We start from the raw sequence: 21,345 nt of genomic DNA on the forward strand, positions 1-21,345 counted from the left end.
GGTGGTATGCGTCCCCCGCCCCTGGCTGACCTGGGCGCCTCACACGCTCCCCTGGGAGCTGCAGCCCAGAAACAGCAGTAACAGCTGACGTTTATGGGGCAATTACTGCACGAGCTCGAAGGCGCCGACTGCTTTGCACAGGTGATCTCATTTAATCCTCAAACATCCTTAAAGGAACCCTAGGAGATGCGTCCTGTTCTCCCGTCTTACACATTGGAAGGTGAGCCAAGTTGCACAAGCTCACACTGTTGTCCGGCAGCTCCAGAGCCCTCAACCCTCACACATATCCCCAGGAACAGAGAGAAGGGTGTGGTCCCGAGGCAGAGGCAAAATGGATGCAAGCCCCCCAAAAAGACATTTATCTTGAAAAGATATGAAGGACAAGGCTCACAGCAGGACAGAGCAGGAACCCTTCTCTCTCAAGCCTCTTAAAGGTGTTTTATTTGTTTGCTTTTCTTTTTTCTCTTTTTTAAAACAATAATGGCACATTAAAAAAATTAAGAACTACAAAAAAGGACCATGTCTTCGAGTCCATGTTCACATTGTCCTGTGCGGCACCAGGACTGGTGACTCCTGCTGGGATTTCGGCCTCTTGGAAAGGTGCTGGGTGGCTCGGCTCCACCCGCATGGGGCCACTCGGGGGACTCAGGCGCTCTTCTTCTGGGCCCCACTAGAGGGCGTCCCTGGGCTCTCGCTTCTGAAGCCCCTAGGACCCTGGCCAAACACCACCTCTCTCCAAACTAGAGCCAGGAGCTGGAAACGTTAGGGAACTTATTTTGGTCCCCACAGGGGACTCTTTAGGGACACAGCCCTCCCCCCGGCCGACAGGAGATGACACCCAGCCCAGCCTGGTCACCCCCAGGAAGTCAGGGTGTCTCTCCCCTGTCCTGTCTCCAGCCCAAGCCCAGCTGACGCCACAGTGATGCTCTTGTTCTCCATCCGGCCCAGGCCCCCCTGCCATGTCCCACGGCCACCCCAGCAGGCACAGGAGTGACAAATGCTCGGCCCCCTCAGCCGACCCCCACCAAGAGCAAGAGGGCTCCCCAAACCCCAGGGCCCTGGCTCAGAAGGGAGGGCTGTGTGACAAGGGGGGCAGGGAGGGAAAGGAGCTGGCGTGAGGGGCTCAGAGCTGAGGCTGCCAGGGAAGGAGAGAAGCAAGAGGCCGGCTGAGGGCTCAGGGCAGGTTCCTCAGACTCTGCAGCGAGAAGCAGGTCCTGGGGCCTGGGGCACAGGCCTGGGCAGGCGGGCCCGGGGAGGAAGAGGCAGAAAGGGGCTCCCGTCCTGCCTCTGGTTACCATGGGGGCACAGGCCTGGGTGACAAGACCTTAAGACCCCCCCCAAAGGGAAACGCCACGCTGCACTCAGCCAGGTCTCAGCCCAGCCCTCATGGGAGGGAGGAAGCCCACCAGCCCAGGCCCTGCCAGCCCCAGCTCCCCACGGCAGCTCCCAAGGGCACCCCTCCATGGGCCGACTGGACTGTAGCTGGGGGCGGGCCCGGCGGACCCAGCTCCTCCTGCCCCGGCCCCGCCCACGCCCTTGGCTCTACTCCTGCTGCTCGTTCATCTCCATGTCTGACACCAGGATGTTCTTCTCAGTGGCCTCGCCGGGGCCGGAGGAGCTGCGGCTGTAGCGGGCGCCCTCGAAAGCCCCGCGCTCGACGCCCTGTCGTCGCCGGTAGAGGATCAGGGCCGCCGTCAGCAGGGCCAGGAGCAGAAGCACCGCCATCAGCACCACCAGCAGGGCCGCAGGGCTCCCCGGGAGGGCTGCTGCAGCAAGAAGAACCCCCGCTCAGAAGCCCCGCTACGGCCCCTGCCGCCCGGAACAAGGGGGGGAAGGAGGACAGGGCTAGTCTCAGCCCTGCCTGTGACTCACCTGATGGGGAGAAGCTGCTCTCCTCAGCTGCGGCAGAGGAGGAACCAGTTAATAACAGTAGCAGTGATAATATGATAATAATAAGCAAACACGTAAGAACATTTTCTGCAGGCCCAGGCACTTCGTTTGCTCATTTAATCCCCTTATACGTACTCTTATTACCCCATTTTACATATGTGTAAACTGAGGCCACAGAGTTTGAATGACTTACCCAAGGTCACAGAGTTGGCAAATGGTTTGGCCTGGGCTTGAACCCCATCCCTGCCTTTAACCACTACAAAATGACGGGTTTGCTGTCTAGTTTGGAAATGTGCAGCAAGGCCCAGTCCTACAGACTAATTAATCCCAGGGGAAGGTCCCGGCGGGCCCCAGGCCTGTCTGTCTATTCTCTCCCATCCACTGCATTGTCTGCAGAACAAGAAGCAGTCGGGCCCCCAGCCAGCACCAGATGCCTGGGGGTGGCAGGAAGCCGCGGGTGTGCCTGCCGGGCGCTCACCTCGGGCGAGCTTGCAGACGACACCCATGGTGATGTTGGTGCAGGCACCCGGGCGCCACAGCCCGCTGCTGCTCTGGATCCAGTAGCAGCTGTTGTGGCTCAGCATGCTGGGGCCCAGGCCTGGGGGCCCCCAGTTGGAGTAGTTCACAGCTGTGTTGTCCTGCCAGACCAGCGTACCTCCTGGGGGAAGAAGGCACTGAGGGGGCATTGCAGGGGCGGGTAGGTGGGAGCAGGTGGGAGAGAGCAGGCCTGTTCTCTGGAGCAGGTGGGAGAGAGCAGGCCTGTTCTAGGATCAACTCCCACCTTCCTCAGGCCCTCACCTCCACCAAGCCCCGCTGGAGGGCATCACCCCTGCCGCCTGAGGCCTCCCCATCCTGATCCTACACACAGGGACCCACCTTTGGGGTTGAAGTTCATGCCCAGCCAGGCGCCCCGACTCTGGCCCTCAGAGCTCTGCAGATGCTCCCAGACAAACACGTTCTCCATCTCATCCAGGATGGACAGGACCACCCCACCCTCTGGACACAAAGGAGGCTCACGTCAGGGCAGACGGGTCTCCCCGGGGTGGCAGAGCCCTCCAGAGAGGCCCCCGCCCTCCTCCCTGGCAGCCAGAGGAGACGATGGCGTGGAGTCGTGCGTGGAGGGAAGGGGGTTATAGTCACACACGTTATGTCACGGGTGGTCTGTGCGTATTGCAACGTGAGGGGCACTTATGTGTGAGGGCTGCCGACAGGTAGACCGCAGCACGGGGACTGCATTCACAGGGGCTTTGAGTGTCCACGAGAGGGGTCGCCACCTGGAATGCCCACACATGGGCTCTCGCCCACCCGGCCCACCTCTCTGGCAGCGCTGCAGCGCCTCCTTGTGGCCCAGCAGCAGCTCCATGTGGAAGGAGTAGCAGTGCTCCCGGAAGGAAATCCACGCCGAGTCCGCCAGCCCCTGGGGACAGCTGCCGTGGTAGCTTATTCTTCGGGGAGGAGGGGGCCCTATGGGGGTGCAGGATTGAGAAAGTGGCCCAGGGTCCTCCCAGGGTCAGCCTACCCCCAGCCCACCCCTCGGCCCCAGCGGGTGGGCACTCACCTCCGTTAACTCCACACACAGCCCCCTGCAACTTGGTGTCACAGCTGGTGGTGCGCCAGGCCCCATCCATATCCACGTAGGCGCAGCCCCCCGGGTACTGGGGCTCCCAGTCCTGCCAGCTCACATAGCTCAGCGGCTCCTCCGAGACCCAGGAGTACCGCCGGGAGCCCTGGGCACAGACAGCCATCAGGGTGGGAGGAAGGGGACCAGCCGGGTCAGGGAGCAGGTAAGGCACAGGGTTAGGGGGAGGCAGGGAGGGAAATCAGGGGAGTGGGTCCAGCCCGGTGCCCACCTCCTCACTGGCCAGCCCGATCCAGAGTGGCGTGCGCAGCCCTCGGGCAGCCTGCGTGAGGAAGGCCTGGGTGTAGGGGTCAGGCACGTACGCCAGGCTGGCGTTGCGGCTCTCACACAGCAGGAGGGCATCGTGCCAGCGCAGCGGCTTCTGCAGCAGCCGGAAGGTGCCGTTGAGGTAGGAGAGCTCAGTGCCCGGGGCAGGGAGCGATGCTGCTGGGCATGGGCTCAGGGAGGGGTCTACAGGGAAGGGGGCAGGGCTCAGGCCGGGCTCTGCCCCCATCACCCCATCCCCAGGCATGAGGCCGGGAGGGGGGAGCGCCGGACATCAGGCAGAGACCAACTCTCCTCTGGGCACAGTGCCCGGCTCAGTGTCGGTCATTGCTGTTATTAGTAACAATATGTTCTTGCTAATAAAGGGATGAGCAACCTAGAGCTCGACCATGAATCCAGGGCAGAGGGACCCCTGCACAGAGCTGCAGGAACCTCAGACACAGAACCTCAGGGCCCCTGCCACCAGGCATGCCCAGTGTCTAGCTCTCCCCGGTCAGCCCTCCAAACCCCAAACCTTCCTTCTGAGACCCCTTGGTGCCCACTGCCCTTCCCTCTGACTGGCGCCTGGCCTTTCTGCCCATCTGCTTCCCGAGCAGACTAGACTCTGGGGGTGGCCCCAGGGGCCCTCTGAGGTCAAGGACCATGTCTCATTCCTCAGGGCATGGCCCACGGAATCCAGTCCCGGGCTGGGGTTTCCAGGTTCCCCGGTGACACGTACCCGTGCCCTTCTGGCAGATGAAGCCGTGTGTCTCCTCCGCGCAGTTCCGATCATCCCAGCGGCCAGTGAAGTGAGCTGAGGGGCTGTGCAGGACCACCGCACAGCTGGTCTGGGGGGAAGGAGCTGCTCAGGGGAGCCCCGGCAGCTGCCCGCTTGTGCCACTGCCCCCAGAAAGCTGTACTATGAGCAAAGAGGCTGGAAGGGGGTCCCCAGGCAAGCGCTGCGGGGCAGGGTGGGGGTGGAGGGCAAAGGAGAGAGTGGGGAGGGGCTTCCTCACCGGTATGTTGCCGCTGGGGGCAGGGCTAGGGCCAGAGGGCTCCCCGGGGGCCCAGTTGGTGTACCGCAGAGGCTCCTGCTCTACCCACTGGAAGTCCCTCTGCGAGGCATGGAGGCCAATCCAAAGGTCAAAGGTCACATTGGGCAGGCTGGCTGTGACGAATGCTACAGTCCCCCAGAAGAGAGAGTGATGAGCGACAGGGCAGCCCCCTCCTCGCTCTGCTCTAGCCCTCTGGGGGGATGGTGTCAGAGGATCACGGGGCCTCCCCATGGGCTGGCCCTACCTTGCTCTAAGGGGTTTGCAATGGTGACCAGTTGGGCCTCTTGCTGTTCACAGGAGAACTGTGCCTCTGACCACTTCACCCGGTCCTGGGGGTCCTGGCCCTGGATTCGGAAACACTGTGGGGCGGAGGGGGAGGCATGGCATCCTGCTCCACCTCCCTGTCCCACACACCCAGAAACTCCGCTGCGGAGCCCTCGGCCGCAGGCCCTGGGGAGGCTCGGGGGCTGTGAGAGAAAAGCATGAGAACCAGTACATCTGGGTCTCCTTGACCACTGGTCTGGGTCTCCTTGACCGGTTGAGAGGGTGGTCTCCGGCACCCTCTCAACCGGGCACAGCGGATTCACGTACACTTGCCCACACTGTGGGGAGTTTTTAAGTGGGAAGATTTCTCCGGGCCACCAAATGCTCTACTACTTGTGACGGCACCGCCTGGGCCATGCCTGGGGACAAGGTCTGTCTGGCTCTCAGCTTCGCATACTCCAAAGGCTTTTGACAGAGTTACTGTATCGTTACCATGATGCTAACAAATTAAGCAAAGGGCCAATTACATATATGAAATATATTTTGTTTTCAATTAGGTGGAAGAAGTCATAATAAGCTTTTGGAAACATTTAATGACATGGGGAAATGCTGAAAATATAATACTAAGAAAGAAAAGCTGGCTACACAATTGTGTTATTTAGTATAATCTCAATTACATGGAAAAAGTCAGGAAGTGAGTAACAAACATTGATAGGGGTCATCTCTGGAGAGTATGGATGAGTTTTAGTTTCATTTTTTGTTTTTTTCCCCAAGATGTTAATAATACACGTCTTACTCTTTTCTTTTTTTTTTTTTTTTAACGCAGAAAAGGTGTAATATTCGCTTGGATATTCTGAAGACAGTGAGCGCTCCAGGACACGACGGGCGGGCTGCAAGCCAACGTATGACAAAGATTTATGGATTATGTTATCTAGCGTTAACTAATCTAATCCTCACAATAGGGGTTAAGCGGTCTTACAATGTCCTGCGAAGAAGGCATGGATCGAAGCTTATACTAATGAAACCACAAGGAAATAGTGCCCTTCTCTGTCTGGGGTAAGCGCTTTCAGCCACTAGGTAAAAACAATGAAGGTCTAATCAGGTCTGATGAATGAGCCGCAGGGTCAGGAAGTAACCACTTTTTGGAAAGAAACTGACTCTCTAGAGGGAACATTTTGAAAACGCATTTAGATGCATATCCCTTCGAATTCATTTTATTGTCTCAAACTTTCCTAGCTGCACACTCAAAACACTTGGGAAGAGAATTTTCTAAACGTTGTTTTTAAAAAATCTTCCAAGGATTTTTTTTTAACTCTTTCAATCAGCTCTTCTGATTAGTTTATAAGGCAGATTAGTTTAAATGCAGAAACGGACCAATTTTTAAACAAAAACCTTTGTTTAATTTGTAGAAGGACTGGAAAATAGGGAGAAGGACTTAGAAAGCCCAGCCAATGATGGATGACCTTTCTTCATCTTGATCTATTTGTCTTTGTGAGGTAATCTTTCCATCTACAACAACCATTCAATCCATGTGTTAAAATAATCTGAACTTCAGGGAACTTCCCTGGCGGTCCAGTGGTTAAGATTCTGTGCTTCCAATGCAGGGGACGTGGGTTCGATCCCTTGTCGGGAAACTAAGATCCCACATGCCACATGGCCAAAAAAAAAAAAAAAAAAATTGAACTTCAAACAAGACCTGTGAAGTCTGAATCACAAAGCGTCAAACCAAGATTTTTTCAAATAATGAAGAATATGCAATCACTTTGCTCTTATCAAAATTATTTAAATAGTAACAATTATTATAATTGATAAATTTTGAGTGAGCGCAAAAATTTTTTCATACCACTAAAAGGAAAATTTTGAAAACTTAAAAATACTATTTAAAAATCTCTCGCTCATGGTTTATATTGTTTTGTTCTTGTGTCTATTTAACTATATATGATGTCAGTCACATTAGTATGTAAGTAAATATATATTTACTTACACACACATATGTAATGCACACATACGTACTTTGTATGTTCAACATTTTAATAGGAATTCATTATCAAGGTGTTTGGGGACTTTCCTGGCAGTCCAATGGTTAATAAGACTCTACGCTCCCAATGTCAGGGGCACGGGTTTGATCCCTGGTCGGGGAACTAAGATCTCACAGGCTGCACTGTGCCTCCAAAAAAAACCAGAAAACAAACAAACAAACAAAAAGCAGATGTTTGGCGACCAGGGATCTAGGAAACTCACCAAACTATACGGGCAACCTCATTACCTGGTGAATGAGAAGGTGTTACTACGCTGACTTAGTTTCCAAGGAGTCTGGCCCTGGCACTGGGGCCATGCAGAAGAGAGGGTGGTGGGTACAGGCAAGAGGCCATGACTTTGATGCTGCCAAAGGGCGAGGACTCCTGAGGCTTAGCCTTCACCTTGGGTGCCCCCTCTCCACTTCCTACCTTGTTGAGGAACTGGCTCCAGCCAGGGGGGCAGCCACCTGTGGGTTGTGGGTCTGGGGGCTGCTGCTCTCTGGTGCTGTTGCTGCGCTTGCAGATGTAGGGCAAGGCTGTCATGCACCTCTGGTCCCCCCACTCCTCTGCAGAAAGAGAACAGCAGTCACCCCAAGGGCAGGGCATGGCTGCCAGCACCCTGGCCTCATGCCCTGAGAGGAGGTGGGGCTGGGGCTCACGTCCCTGTGTCCAGCTCTGAACTCAAGTCCTCTGTGGCTGCCGGATCACAGGGACAGGCCCTCCCCTCTCTGGGTCTAGCCCTTCTTGGGTTGTGGGAACAGAGAGAATGAAAAGAGACCTAGGGCCCCTGCGCAGGCTCACCTCACTGCCCCCAACACCCACCCTCCCCTCAGCTTCTGCACTCTCTCTGCCCCATCTTGTGCTCACCTCGGCTGGCCATCATGTACACGCACTTCTTGTCCTTGCCTATGGGCCGAGGCTTGCCGGGTGCCCAGGAGATGAAGTTTATAACGGAACCATCTGTCCATCTGCAATGGCACCGAGCAGGGGTGACTCCAGCACTGGGCACCGTGCTCCCCTGTATGCAGCAATGAGGGGGCAGGGACCAGAGCCCAACACCAGGGGCTCAGTGGCCGTAGGCTGAGGAGTGGGGCTACTGAGCTCAGTGCAGCTAGAACCCAAGGACCTGGCGCCTCCAGGTAAGGGCCAGCCTTCCTGGGCATCCGTTTCTCTAACTAGAAAAGAAGTCTAAGGATCCCAGAGCAGGGGTCCAAGGGCAGCGCTACGCTCAGACACCCATGTGCTCCTGGGCCTTCCACGCCTCACACATGGTAGGTGGGCCGTGAATACACAGAGGCCCCTCCGGACCATCCTATGTTCTTGCCCATGTCCTGAGGGGACCTTATTCATGAGTGACCCCAGCATAATAATGAGCTGCCATTACTTAGCGCCCGATGACGTGCTGGATGCCATGCTAAGGATTCACATACCTCATTTCTAATTCTCACAATGATCCTACCAGGCAGGCCTCGTTTCATTCTCAGGTGAGACAACCGAGGCCCAGAAAGGTTAACTCACTTGCTCAAGGCCACATAGCCAGTGGAGGGCAGGGCTGGATTCAAATCCAAATCTGTCTGTCTCTATATGCTGTGCTGCCTGCCTACCTCCAGCCTGGGTTGAGGCTCGCCATACACGCAGGCGCCCCGCTGCCCATCCACACCCGCTGCCCCGCCAGGGCTCCCACCTGAAGCGCCCGTCGCTCTCTGAAGTATGCAGGCCGATCCACCAGTGCTGCTCTTGGCCCCGAGAAAACTAGGGGAAGCCGGGCAGGCAGGTGAGGGATGGCAGGCCTTTTCCCTGGCTCCCGGGCCTGCCCGCCCTGCTCGCTAGCCTGCCCACCTTCTGCAGGTTGTGCCCCAGGAAGTCCAGCTCCGCCTGGCTGTGCACGGAGACCAGCTCGGCCAGGAACCACGTGCATATGCGCTGCGCCTGCGCCCACGTGGAGTGGTGCTCGAAGAACTTATACTCCGCCTCCTGGAAACGCAGCCATTCCCGTCGGCCTGCGGGAGCGGAGGGGGCGTGGGGATGGAGGCCGGGCTGGGGCTGCCTGCCCGCCCAGCCCAACGAGGACAAGGCGGGTCCAGGGCAGCCTAGGCAGGCGGGCCTGCGAGCCCATCCGACCTGGGCCAGTAGGGTGCCCCCATCACCTTTCCCTCGGCTCAAGCCCTTAAGCCCCTTCGTTCTGTCCCGGCCAGGCCCTGCCCAGGAGGTGACGCCCCTTCCCCCCTCCGGGCCGCCATGGGGAGCGGGGTGCCTCACCTTGCGGGCTGCCGTCAGGCTCCCGCACGTCCGCGCCTATGGGGACAACAGGGACAGAGACGCTGCAGGGAAAGGTGCCCCTCCCCTGGACCCCCGCCCCCTCCGCCCTTCGTCCCATGCCCGCTCCGCCAGCGCCGCCCCACCCAACCTCGAGGGATCTTGCAGATCCAGTCCAACTGCGTCTCGCACTGCATGGCTACCCACTGCAGGGAGGCCAGGTCGAGCACTGCACAGCCCCGGATGTCGTCATCGTCGTGCCGGCTCCGGTCGAAATTGTGGTAAGAGAACTGATGAGGTCGGAAGGGGAGAGGGGTTTCAGGCACCAGGCGGAGGGTGCACCCCGCCCCCAGAACAGACCAACCAGAGACCTGGCATAAGCTCGGAACCCCCAACCTGGGCTAGACGGTCCCCACCCCCTTTCCTTTACCTGCCAGCTCTGGCCAGAGGCGCTGCCTCTACTAAACCTCGTGCACCTCCAAAAGACCACGCCCACATCCAAACCTCACCCGCCCAGGCTCCGCCCACCTGCCCCGCCTCCTCCAGGCCCCCTCACCCCTAGTCCATCGCTCCAGCGCCAGCTGTGCCCCGCTCCGGGGTCTCGACGGTTCAGGCCGATCCAGAACCAGTGCTGCTCGTGGATCTCGGGCTCTGACTCACTTTAGCACAACCCGGGGGTGAAGACAGAAGACATGGGGATGAGAGTTATAGGGGCCCCTTGCAGTTGTGACCTGGGCAGTCCCAAGGACCTGGGGCCTCTCGAACTGGGCTTCACACTCACCAGGCAAAACACTGTTGGGGCCACCCTTAAAAAGCTCTCCCCAGAGAGAACTGGGCTAGCTGGGCCAGGCGCCACGCTCGCTGCGGGCAGGTGGCCTGGCTCCCTTCCCTTGCTTTCCTTTGGGTGGGGTTTGCCCTGCCAGCAAGATTGCAGGCTTTCACTTTAGGCAGCCGATGGGGACGGTGAATAGACCTGGGGCCGTGGAATCAGATACACCTGGATTCCGGTCGTGGGTCACCCAGGGACCAGCTCTGTGACCTTGGGTAAAAAAACCCAACCTCTCTAACAGCCCGCAAGGAATAATGTGTACTTAGTAGGATTGAGAAGAGTCTTGAACGTGGATTAAATGTTTAGTGCAGTACCTGGTACATGGTGAGAAGCAACTGACACGAGCTATTATAATTACCAGTCAAATAATGTAATTGTGCTGTTTGCTGGGAGGAGATATCCCTGGAATTGAGAGTCAGGAAGCCTGGATCCATTTGGATTTTCCCCAAGGCTAAGGGACTGTAGGGCTGTATGTCCCAGGAACCCACAGGACAGAGACAGGGATCTGGAGGGACCCCGCGGGCAGATGCTCACTTTTGTAGCCTTTCTATTCCTGTCTCTCAAAAAAAGCTGTTTATTGAGAAAGTGTGGACTATTATGGGATGGTGTAGGGTTGCGGGAGGGGGCGCTCACTTGGATCAGCTCGGAGGTTCTGCCATGGAGAAGGAGGGATGGTGAGGGCGGTTACTTGTGTAAAAGTCTGTGAGTCTCAGGGGGTGTTGCTGGCTCTGGTGAGCAACCCAGGGTCTCCGACTCCAGGGAGACCAGGGTTACTTGAGGGGGGGTCAGGATGGGCCTGGCATTAGTAGCAGATGCACAGGTCATTCCAAGCCCTGGAACCGACCGCCCTGGGGTCGCCTTAACCTTGCCCAGCAAAAGCAAGAGCCCGACTCATGTGCATATGGGCCACCGCCCCAGGCTTAGTACCCGAAGATCTTGTTGAGCATATTGGCCACAAAATGTTCCTCCTCATAGCTGGCCAGGCTCAGCAGCTGGGCCCCCAACTCCTGGCAGGCCCTCTGGGCCTGGACCCAGCTCTTCTTGTCCTGCAGCCGCTCCGCGCTGAACACCTGCAGGAGCAGAGTCCAAGCTGTTCCCCAGCCCAGCTCCCCACGGGACACCTGCCCTCCCAGGACATGAGTGGGGAAGGGGGCTGGGGCCTCACTGGACAATCCTGCTCATCAGAGAGGGAGCCTCAGGGGAGGGGAACTGGCACAGCCATCTCCCAGAGATGGTCCCCCTAACCAGCGGGGCAATCAGGGCTCTTATCCCAGCAGAGCCACAATTTGCTGTGGGCAAGTCCCTTCCCCTCCCTGGACTTCAGCTTCTTCCTGTAATTAAAAGACCCTGGACTACCTCAGTGGCTCCCAAACCCAGCAGGGTTTAGAAACGCAGGTTGCCAAGCCCCACTACAACCCGCTCAATCCCAGTCTCCATGGTGACAGCCTGGAAGAGTTGTGTAACTCGGGCTCCCCAGGCAACTCTAGAGAGCGGCCAGCCTGGCCCCAACATTTGGGAACCTCCGCAACCGATGGTCTCTGTGGTTTCTTCAACTCCTCAAATATTTATTGAGCACCTACTATGCACCAGGCCTCAGATGCCACTGACAAAAGGGTTTCAACAGAAAGTACCTCTGTCTGTTGTCTGTAAGTTTCTCCAGGGCCCGCCTGCCTGGATCATGGCTGGGTCCCACTGGGGCCACCCACCCTGCCAGGGGTGCTGCCTCTTTGCTCTTGTTTCTCTCCCCCGACCCCAGGCCAACAGGCTGCCTACCTTATAGCAGTGCCGGAGTTTGGGGTCTGAGCCCCAGCCCTGGGGGCAGGCGCCGGTGAGGCTGGGTGTGGGGTCTGGTCCAGGCAGCTCAGGCGTCACTGGCGTGCCCAGGCTCTGCCGGCAGATGTAGCGAGCCCGGAACGACGTGCAGTTCTTCACCTCCCACAGCCCCATGGCGCTGCCCGTGGCCAGGGCCACGCAGCCCCCACGGCTGTACCCTGGAGGAGGGAGAAGGGAGACCCACATGCTGAAGAGGACTCACCAGTCCTCCCTCACATCCCCGAGGGGCACCACCACGGCCCTCGCACCGGGAATCAGCTTAGCCATCTCTGCAGGGACATGCTCTGTGGAGTCGGGGCCCAGTGGGGAGGAAGGAAATGGGGGCAGAGGCCTAGCTCTATGTTTGCTCCTGTGAGACCTTAGGCAACTTGCTTAACCTCTCTGAGCCTGTTTCATCATCTGCCTCATCAGGTTCTTGAAAAGGTTAAAAAAGACGAATTTAAAATGGTAACAGTAATAGCGAGCACTTGTATGCTCACTACTCTAAGGGCTTTACGTGTATTAACCCATTCAAGCCTCATGTCAACCCTGTGAGGAAAGTACCATTATCCCCATTGGACAGATGAGGAAACTGAGGCTCAAAGATGCATAGCTAATAAACTGCACAATCAGGATCTGAGCCAGGCAGTTTGGATCCAGAGCCTGTCCTCCTATAACCACATCACCACACTGTACGAATGATCTGTTTCCTATGAAGCCCTGGGTCTCGGTCGTGGCAGGGCTGGTCCACCGCGGCCTCCTGGCTTCACCAAGGAAAGTCCAAGGAGGGGGCTGAGCGGGCGCTGTGGAGGAGGGGCTCACCGGGCTGGTCCCGGTTCCAGTGGGTGTACATGACCTCATCCCCGCTGAGCCAGCGGAAGGAGCCGGTGAAGTTGAGGTCCTGCAGGGCCGTCCAGAAATACTCGCCGTCCCAGTTGTAGATGAGGCTGCTGACAAAGGCCTGCTCGAACCTGCGGGAGAGAGGCTGGTCGAGGCAGGGAGATCGCCCCCCGCCACTCCCTGGGCTACAGGCCAGATGCCCTGCTCCAGGAGCCTGGGTGCTGCACCCCATCAGAAACTTCCTCAGGGGGCTCCCTGGGTGGCGCAATAGTTAATAATCCGCCTGCCAACGCAGGGGACAAGGGTTCGCGCCCTGGTCGGGGAAGATCCCACATGCCGCAGAGCAACTCAGCCCGTGCGCTACAACTACGGAGCCTGCGTTCTACAGCCCGCGAGCCACAACTAGGGAAGCCCGCGAGCCACAACTACTGAAGCCCGCGTGCCTAGAGCCCGTGCTCCGCAACAAGAGAAGCCACTGCAATGAGAAGCCCGCCCACAGCAACAAAGAGTAGCCCCTGCTCGCTGCAACTAGAGAAAACCCGTGCACAGCAATGAAGACCCAATGCAGCCAAAAATAAATAAAATAAAATAAATTAATTTTAAAAAATTAAGAAATGCTTTAAAAAAGAAACTTGCTCAGGGAAGTGGGGACCCTGCAGCTGACACACAGCCACCCAGGTCCCCTTCTACTGTCTTCACCTCCATGCCTTGCTGAGGAGAGGGATAATCAGACAGAGCCAAGGTCTCTTCGGGGCATCCAGCCCACACCTACGCCTGTTCCTGCCCCTGCCCAGGACCTGTCCCTGCCCCTGCCCCTGCCCAGGACCTGTCCCACACTGGGGTCGCTTAATAAACAGGAGTCCTTCTGGTGACAATATTAGAAAAAGGCCCTGGAGCCTGTTGAAGCTCAAAGGACTCGAGTCCCTCTGCACTGGATGGCAGGATGCTGCCCGCTTTGGAGGAGGGACCACGTTAGGCCAGGACATAGGGGAGGGCTGGTCCCTCTCCTGTACCTGTTGGTGATGGTGACCAGCTGAGAGCCGTGGTCGGTGCACAGGCGCCGGGCCTCACTGTAGGTCACCTGGTCCTCTCCCAGCCAGTAGCAGGATGGGCTGTGCCACGTCCAACCCTGGCTCAAGAGAGTGGGCAGAAAAGGGGTGTCTGGGGGGAGGACTCTCCTTTCTCACCCATAAATCCTGGGGTGCAGGTGCTATCAGTGGCACCACTGAATTTTCTGCAGGCTTGGGCACAGAACAGAGGGGACTGGTTTGACACCAGAGCCGGCTCTTCCTGTGCTGTGTTCTGCACCTTGTCACTCCACGCTCCCCTCCCTACCGTTACCCACAACTGCCAGGCCCGGGGTGTAAGCATGGCCCACAGGTGGCTGACTGGGAGACAGCCAGTCACCCGGCCTGTGGCCTGGCCACGAAAGATGAGTGGCCCACCGGGTTCCTCGCTTGGGTGTTTGAACCAAGAGACGCAGTGGGAAAACTGCCAGTTGGCTGGGAAACCAGAGCCAGAAAGCTGGGAGAGCTGCCAGGATGTGGAGGGGGCTGGGCAATCCTCGGGGGCCTGGAAAAGCTGGAGGACACGGAGGATGCGCCTGGCCCGCGAGCAGGCGGGACAGACCCTCGGCGAGGGGCAGCAAAGCTGCGGAAGAGAGACCACCCCTCCTACACGGCTGGCTCGCTGCCCCCCTCCCCGTGAGGCCGGGGAGGCTTCACCCCCCCGACCTTGTCCCCTGGGCCACCTGAGGGCCTCTCTGCTTTGCCTTGCAAGTGAGGACCTGAGGCTCAGAATTACGTGGCTCGATCTTGTACAGACAGTGCAGGCAGAGCCCAGACCGGAACCCGCACCACAGAGGTTGTGTCTGTCCCTGCCACAGCCCTGTTCCTCCTAAGATGACACCAGGTGCCTGCCAGGGCCTTTGCCTCCAGGAAGCCTTCAAGTGGGATCCCTGGGGGTGGGGGCTGGAGCTTGGGAGAGAGAGTGAGGCAGCACCCAGGGCAGGAACCAGCGCAGAGGAGAAAGTGGCGTGTGTGTGTGTGTGTGTGTGTGTGTGTGTGTGTGTGTACATGTGCATATGTGTATGTGTACATGTGCATGTATTTGTGTGTATACCTACATGCGTGTGTGTTATGTGTTTGTGTTTATGTGTATATTGTGCATGTCTACGTGCGTATGTGTGTACGTGAGCGTGGCCTCTGCAGATGGAGCCGCCAGGGGCCAAAACACAACCAAGTGGGCTTGAAGAGCAGCCTCCCCACGTGTGTCCACACTGCTCACACCCCTGCTCCTCTGGGGGCGGCGAGGGGTGGGGCGGGCGGGCGGCTGGAGGAGGGAAACACATCCATCACCCACCCTCACCCTCTTTCATAGCTCCGCCCCCCCAACTGATTCATTCCCCCCATTCAGTCCTAATCCCTTCCCTCCCTGGGGCGAGAGCCCAGGGGCGGAGACACCGCATGGCCCCGTTCCTCCTGTGGAGACAGACAAGCACACGCTATGCCAGCAAGTGAGGTGGGAAGATGGGGCCGGGGTGCACAGAGGGCCAGGGTCTCCCCAGCAGCCTCCACTCAGGGGATACTGAACCAGACTGGGGGGCCCGCCCACCGCCACCTCCGGGTTCTCCGTGGCTTTCCATGGAGGGGGGCTCAGGGCTAGGGGTGGCGGGGGAGCTCTGCTTCTTCCCAAAAGCTTCTCCCCCCCACCCCACCTCATCCAACATCGCTCCTGGAACGGAGCAGGTTGGAGAGCGGAGGAGGGGGCATGCCGAGGAAGGGACGATGCCATGGGAGGCTGCGGGCTTCCACCTGCCCTCCTGCCCCTGGGAGCCCCTCTGGTTGGCCTCACCCGGGGCAGCTCCAGAAGCACCCTCACCTTCCGGCAGCCATGGTCCTCCTCAGCGGCCCCCTGGCTCAGCTGGCCTGCCTTCTTGCAGATGGATGGCAGGGACTGGTTACAGGGACTGTCATTCCAGCGACCTTCCTAGGGACACAGGGCAAGGGGGAGTCTCAATCTATCTCCTCCAAATCTCCCAAACCCCTTCAGTGAACCTGGTTTCCAGACCTGGCCGTGCCTCTGACTTGCTGTGTGATTCTGAGCAAGAAGCTTGACCTCTCTGTGCTCTAGGCTGGAAAATGGGGGAAGCAGGATTAGTGCTCCAAGCCTCACAGGGCTGATGAGAGCACACAGAGTTGATGCGCAAATGCCTCGAAACTTTGACAAGCACTGTCTAAATGGAAAAAGGTGCTCTCTTAAATTACTTACAGCTCATTTCATAAACATGAAGGACAAGCTGGCTAAGACTGTTAGCAGGACAGACAAATGAGATTCCCAGGTCGGCATGGCGTCCAGCCAGTACCTGCAGATTCAGGGCGAGCAGGGGCCGTGTGCCCAGACCCTCACCTCAGCTGACGGAGCTGAAGAGGAACTTAGTCCTCGGCCCCTCCTAACTGCCTTAGCCCTCCTGTGTCCAGGGCACCCAGCCAGCAGTTTTTGTCTGCCTTGAGCTGCATCTGGAGGGCAGAGGTGTTAATATGTCCCAGCCCCCAGGAGAATGCCTGGCACATAGCAGATGCTCAATAAATAATTGTTCATAAATTTTTAAATAGCATCCTCTAAGCCAGACGTCTCCACAGTCACTGGCACTGTTGGCTGTATCTCACGGCAGAATGTCCTGTCTCTGGAGTAAGTAGTCTGTCCCTACAGCTTTGTCCATTCTTTAAGGGCCAGACTTATCTCTGCTTGAAGCCCTGGATCAATTCTTTCATCCACCCACACTGTCTGAGCCAAAACCATGGCAAACAGTCACAGCTCCATCATTTCTTGAGGGGGCAGGACCCTGGGCTGGGTAGGGCTGGCACCGAGCAGTCCTGCCTGCACAGCATGTCCACATAATGTGAGTTCTGACGCCACCTGCAGGCGGGGAAGTGCAGCTGGCAAGAGACCAAGATCGCACCAGGCACCGTCCTAAGGCTTCACAAGAACTCACTCCTTTAATCCTCCCAGTGACCCTCTGAGGGTGGCACCATTAGAGTTCCCCTGACAGATGAGGAAACTGAGGCTAGGTCTGGGGGCCCCGTGACAGGGAGAGGGGCTTCTCACCGGCCCCCAGATGGTGACACAGTCCTCCAGGCTGTCCCGGAAGTTGTTGGGCTCAAAAGGATGCCAGTGGGTGAAGCTCACGAGGCTCCCGTCGGACCACTCAAAATTCATCTGCAGTTTCAGATCGTTGAGACCGATCCACAGCTCCTCTACCTCTGGGGTGCGGCCGGGGAGAGGGGAGAGGGGACACGGGGAGGTCAGCCTCAGGCACTGGCAGGGGAGGGAGGGACAGGCCCTGGGCCTCCGGGCGGATGGGACGGGCGCGGGGGACGCGGCCCCTCACCCTGCTTGATCTGCTTGGTGATGAACTCCAGCTCGGCCACGCTGTGGATGCTGAGCAGGTCGCCCCCGCCCCGCAGACACATCTTCTTGGACTCCTGCCAGCTGCGCTTCTCAGCCTGCAGGCGGTAGCAGTGGCCCTGGAAGGGCTGCCAGCTGGGCTCGCACTCCACCTTCACGTTGGCCCACACGTCTGCGGACACCAGAGAGGCCGCTGCTCAGGGACCGAGCTGCCCAGCCCGGGAACCGACCCACTGGGTGTCAACACAGGCAGGGGCCTGGAAGTCACCTCCTCCCCAAACCTGTCACAGATCCGCCCTTTCCACGAGGACAGGTCTGAATACCGAATGATGCTGGAAAGACAAAACTCCCAGGGTGGCTGAAGCCCCGGGAGGTGGTGGCAGATTCCACCCAAGACAGGACGGCCCCCCCAAGCTGGGGCTCTCACGGAGAGATAGATGGGGATTCAGGACAGACCAGCCCCAGGAGCCTCAGTTTCCTCCTCTGTAAATGGGGTTTCCTGCTGTAAGATTACAACTTAGCTCGTGTCCACCTCACTTAATAAATGATACAGCCGTCACTGTCTCAAAGAGCATCTATGGAGTGTGGCTCCATTAATCCGGGATGAAGGGGGTGGGGAAACGGGGCCTCCCAGGTCAGCAGCTCGTGAACTCACCGCTGCCTGACAGGCGTCCCCTGGCTGGGGTTTTTACTCTTGATCCTCCCCCCACCCCCACCCCCAGCTCCTCTCCCTGAACCCCAGAGCTGAGAAACCAACCGGCCTTAGGCCCTTCCTCACTCCCATTTCCATGCATTTCAAGATCACCCTCTAGGGATCAGGGTCCGCAGGCACCTGATGCAAACAAGCTCTCACTTGGGTCTTGGCAAGAGAAAACAAGACTTTACCAAACCACCCACAACATCAGGCTTGGACAGGATTCTGCTGGCTGGGCAAGAAAGCATGTACCCACTTGAAGCATTGCCCCACTGGGATCCACTCCATCCTGGGAGATGCTCCAGGGTCCAGCCATACTGTCTCTTGGAGACCTGGCAGAGTGGGGAAGGGCTGAGGGCCTGAGCAGCCTCCCTCCTTGGGATAGGATCAAGACCTATCGATCATCTCTTGTCAGCCGCTGAGCTAAGACCCAAGGCTGCCTCCTTAGACACAAGAGTTTAGTGGGTGTGCAGACCCAAGGGCTGTGGGAAGAAGGGAGTTTAGGAAATGAGGACGCTTTGGGGGCATGACGGCGCCTGCCTCTAAAATGACACGCTTTGAGTGATGAGTCCCAGGAGGCAGAACCACCCAAGAAACTGCTTAGAAAATACACCTCGTGCAGAGAGATGTGGGCCAGGATGAAAGAGGAAATCCACGGCTAGAGACATACCTGCAGGTCCGTGAGGCCCCAGAGGAGAACCCCCCACAGCAGCCACTCTGGGCAGATCCAGGGGACAGAGGACTTGGTGAGGGGCCAGTCCCGATGGGGGCCACAGAGAGGCCTGCCCACACTGGCCCTGTGGCCCTCCTTTCAGAAAGGGAAGCCCTGGAACTGGTGCCTGCCCCAGGCTCCCCCTGAGCTGGAGGTGAGGTGCCCTAGATGTGGGTGCCAATGTTTGAAACCTTTGCTCCTGACCCCCGAGGGGGTGAGGACAGACAGTGGTGGCTAGTGACCCTGAATCAGCCTTTGGCAACACTTCAATGGTCAGAAGCAGAAGTTTTGCTCTGTAAGCTCTTACTTTCTGTTTTGTGGATTTTTTTCTGGTTTTGCTGTATTTTCCGTGTACAAATCCCGTCTTCACCCCATGGCTACTGGACTCCTGCAGTAGCCCCTCCAACCTAAGGAGACGCTCCTTTAAGTCAGGCCAGGTCTCCAGCCTTAAAGCAACCCTGCAATGGGGTTGAGTTTATCCTCAATTTGCACCTCTGAGACTAAGCTGTGGACCCAAGGCCACACCCCAAAGCGGGTGCCGGCCTCTAGAGCTATCTCGGTGAATCACAAATGTGGACCAGACACTCCCTGCCTTAAAAGTCTGCAAAGGCTCCCACAGCCTACACGGCCCCACCCAGATTTCACCCAGAAGCCAAGATCCTTCAGGAACTGGCTGCAACCTGCTTTTCTGAACCGTCTCATTCCCCTGCCCTCTAATCCAGTACTTTTCAAACTGTACCTGCACATGAATCGCCTAAGCATCTTGGGAAATGCAGGTTCTAATTCAATTAATGTGGGGGGGGTGCACCTGAGATTCTACATTTATAACAAGCATTTATAACATCACCTGGGAAGGTGACGCTGTGCTGCTGGACGGCGGCCACACTTTAAGTGGTTAGCGCCTATACTCTAACCCTTAGTTAGGGAGCAATGCTCCCCGTCCTTAAAGGTACCGTGAACTTCCAGGCCACCGTGCCTTTGCACCTGCAGTCCCCTCTGCCAGGAATGCCCTTCCCTCACACCTCTTTATGCCTTTTTAAACTTACGCTCAACTTGAAAGGCCCAAATCCAATGTCACTTCCAGGAAACCTTCCTTAAGTCTCTGGAGCTTAATCAATTTCTTCTCTAGGCCCCTCTGATATTTATTATACATGTGTTTTATAATAGCACATAACTCAGGATATTCCAATTGAATGTTGAGGTGTCTGTCACCTCCAGCAGGCTGTGACCACCACGAGGACACGGTGAGTCCCGAGGCATTGAACACTGTGCTCAACGAACGTTCCCGGAACGAATTAATGGCACATTTCAGTTTGTTCAGACTTCAGCTGAACCATTAAAGAACAGAGAGGATCAGAGACCCCAGTGCTGGGAGGCTGAGCCGCCGGCGGCTGCGGCCCTGACGAGCCCCACCCACGCCCCGCGGCTGCCAGGCTCACCGGGAGGCGGGGGCTCGGCGGCCGTGGCATTGGGCTTCTTCTTGCAGACGTAGGGCAGCGCGATGCTGCAGTCGCGGTTCTGCCAGCCGCCCGACGACTCCGTGCGGATCACTCCGCAATTCTCCTCGCTCGGGTTGTCCGGCTGATCTGTGGGGAGGGCAGGGCGCCAGCGCCCCAGGCGAGAGAAACTCACCCCCTGGCCCGGGAGCCCTACCCCGAACCTCGTGCTCCCTCGGGAGACCTGAGCCCGCTCAGATGCCCAGCGCCCCGCTTCGGCCCTCCTGCTGCCTAACCTGGGCCCACGTGGTCCTGGTGCCTCTGCGCGGCAACCCGTTCCAGCCCCGCCCGCCCGCCCGCCCGCCCTGGCCAGGCTGCTGGCGCGCTCGGTGCCCCGGTGCCCGCGGCTGAAGGGGTGCGTGGAGAATAAGATCCAGTCCCCTCCCAGGCCCTGTGTCCCGAGGAAGGGGCATCGGTTCCTAATTCGGACAACACACGCCATGGACCAGTGGCGCCCGGTCCAGAAGGGAGTGGGAATCTGCCCCCACCCTCACTGCTCTCCTGGAGCAGGGTACCAGCGAAGGAGCAAATAAGAGACCAAGTGCCCGTGCGGAGGTTCCCTGGCCTCCCTGCGCCCCAAACCCCGCGCCTCACCACTCTCCCAGTTGAGGTACTTGAGAGGCGAGTTGTCCGACCACTGCCAGCCTCCGCTGGTGTCCAGGTCGTTAAGGCCAATCCACAGTGTGGAGCTATAGCCAGTGAGCAGCCCTGACAGCAAGATAGCGACAGTGAGGAAGGGGTCGCCCCATCCCTGGCCCTCCACCCTCTGCCCCACCACCAGCATCCCTACCCCCACCAGCAGAAAGGCCTCAGGGCCCTCCAAAGGCGGGGCAGGTCTCAGGCGCCTGCCCCCCGCCCTGCCCCAGCCTCACCATTGATGTAGGTCTGCTCGTGGATCTCCGTGATGCTCAGCAGATCCGCCCCCTGTTGCTCACAGCTGGCCCAGGCCTCCCTCCAGGACAGCGTGGACTGGAAGTTAAACTGATAGCAGCTGTCCGTCAGCTGGTCCTTGTCCCAGAAGGTCTCACAGTCGTTACCTGCCACCACGATAGCCGAGTGTGGGTCCCTCCCCAGCCCTGTCCTGCAGGGCCCACAAGGGGTCCCTCCAGGAGTGCAGTGACTCCACACAGGCTGCCCCGTGCTGCGAGGAGAGGCCACTTCCCACTCTGCCCCGCAAGTTCTGCCACCCG

The 21,345-nt window shown here is 58.2% G+C and overlaps 1 protein-coding gene across 5 annotated transcripts in view; it reads right to left on the reverse strand.

Annotated features, from left to right (window-relative positions):
• Positions 1-423: 423 nt before the first annotated feature.
• MRC2 (mannose receptor C type 2) overlaps positions 424-21,345 on the reverse strand; it is a 54,725-nt gene continuing 33,803 nt past the window's right edge. Inside the window, exons 4-30 of one of the 5 annotated variants that reach the window (XM_049701642.1) lie at positions 21,028-21,192; positions 20,750-20,863; positions 20,099-20,245; positions 17,237-17,425; positions 16,954-17,108; positions 15,727-15,834; positions 13,860-13,975; positions 12,829-12,977; positions 11,968-12,185; positions 11,122-11,264; positions 9,922-10,024; positions 9,517-9,655; positions 9,369-9,404; positions 8,949-9,109; positions 8,794-8,861; positions 7,977-8,077; positions 7,539-7,675; positions 5,072-5,294; positions 4,789-4,952; positions 4,512-4,620; positions 3,741-3,979; positions 3,449-3,617; positions 3,205-3,354; positions 2,767-2,886; positions 2,369-2,564; positions 1,873-1,899; positions 424-753 (exon numbers count right to left, since the gene is read on the reverse strand). In XM_049701642.1, coding sequence (XP_049557599.1) covers positions 1,896-1,899; positions 2,369-2,564; positions 2,767-2,886; positions 3,205-3,354; positions 3,449-3,617; positions 3,741-3,979; positions 4,512-4,620; positions 4,789-4,952; positions 5,072-5,294; positions 7,539-7,675; positions 7,977-8,077; positions 8,794-8,861; positions 8,949-9,109; positions 9,369-9,404; positions 9,517-9,655; positions 9,922-10,024; positions 11,122-11,264; positions 11,968-12,185; positions 12,829-12,977; positions 13,860-13,975; positions 15,727-15,834; positions 16,954-17,108; positions 17,237-17,425; positions 20,099-20,245; positions 20,750-20,863; positions 21,028-21,192 — 3,623 coding nt within the window. In that variant the 3' untranslated portion in view covers positions 424-753; positions 1,873-1,895. Of the gene's footprint in view, positions 1,767-1,872; positions 1,900-2,368; positions 2,565-2,766; positions 2,887-3,204; positions 3,355-3,448; positions 3,618-3,740; positions 3,980-4,511; positions 4,621-4,788; positions 4,953-5,071; positions 5,295-7,538; positions 7,676-7,976; positions 8,078-8,793; positions 8,862-8,948; positions 9,110-9,368; positions 9,405-9,516; positions 9,656-9,921; positions 10,025-11,121; positions 11,265-11,967; positions 12,186-12,828; positions 12,978-13,859; positions 13,976-15,726; positions 15,835-16,953; positions 17,109-17,236; positions 17,426-20,098; positions 20,246-20,749; positions 20,864-21,027; positions 21,193-21,345 lie in introns of all 5 variants that reach the window. The other 4 variants (XM_049701641.1, XM_033438929.2, XM_012535141.3 and 1 more) reach the window with 4 other exon arrangements.

This window comes from Orcinus orca, chromosome 19, assembly GCF_937001465.1.
Source record: "Orcinus orca chromosome 19, mOrcOrc1.1, whole genome shotgun sequence".
Classification (NCBI taxonomy): Eukaryota; Metazoa; Chordata; class Mammalia; order Artiodactyla; family Delphinidae; genus Orcinus; species Orcinus orca.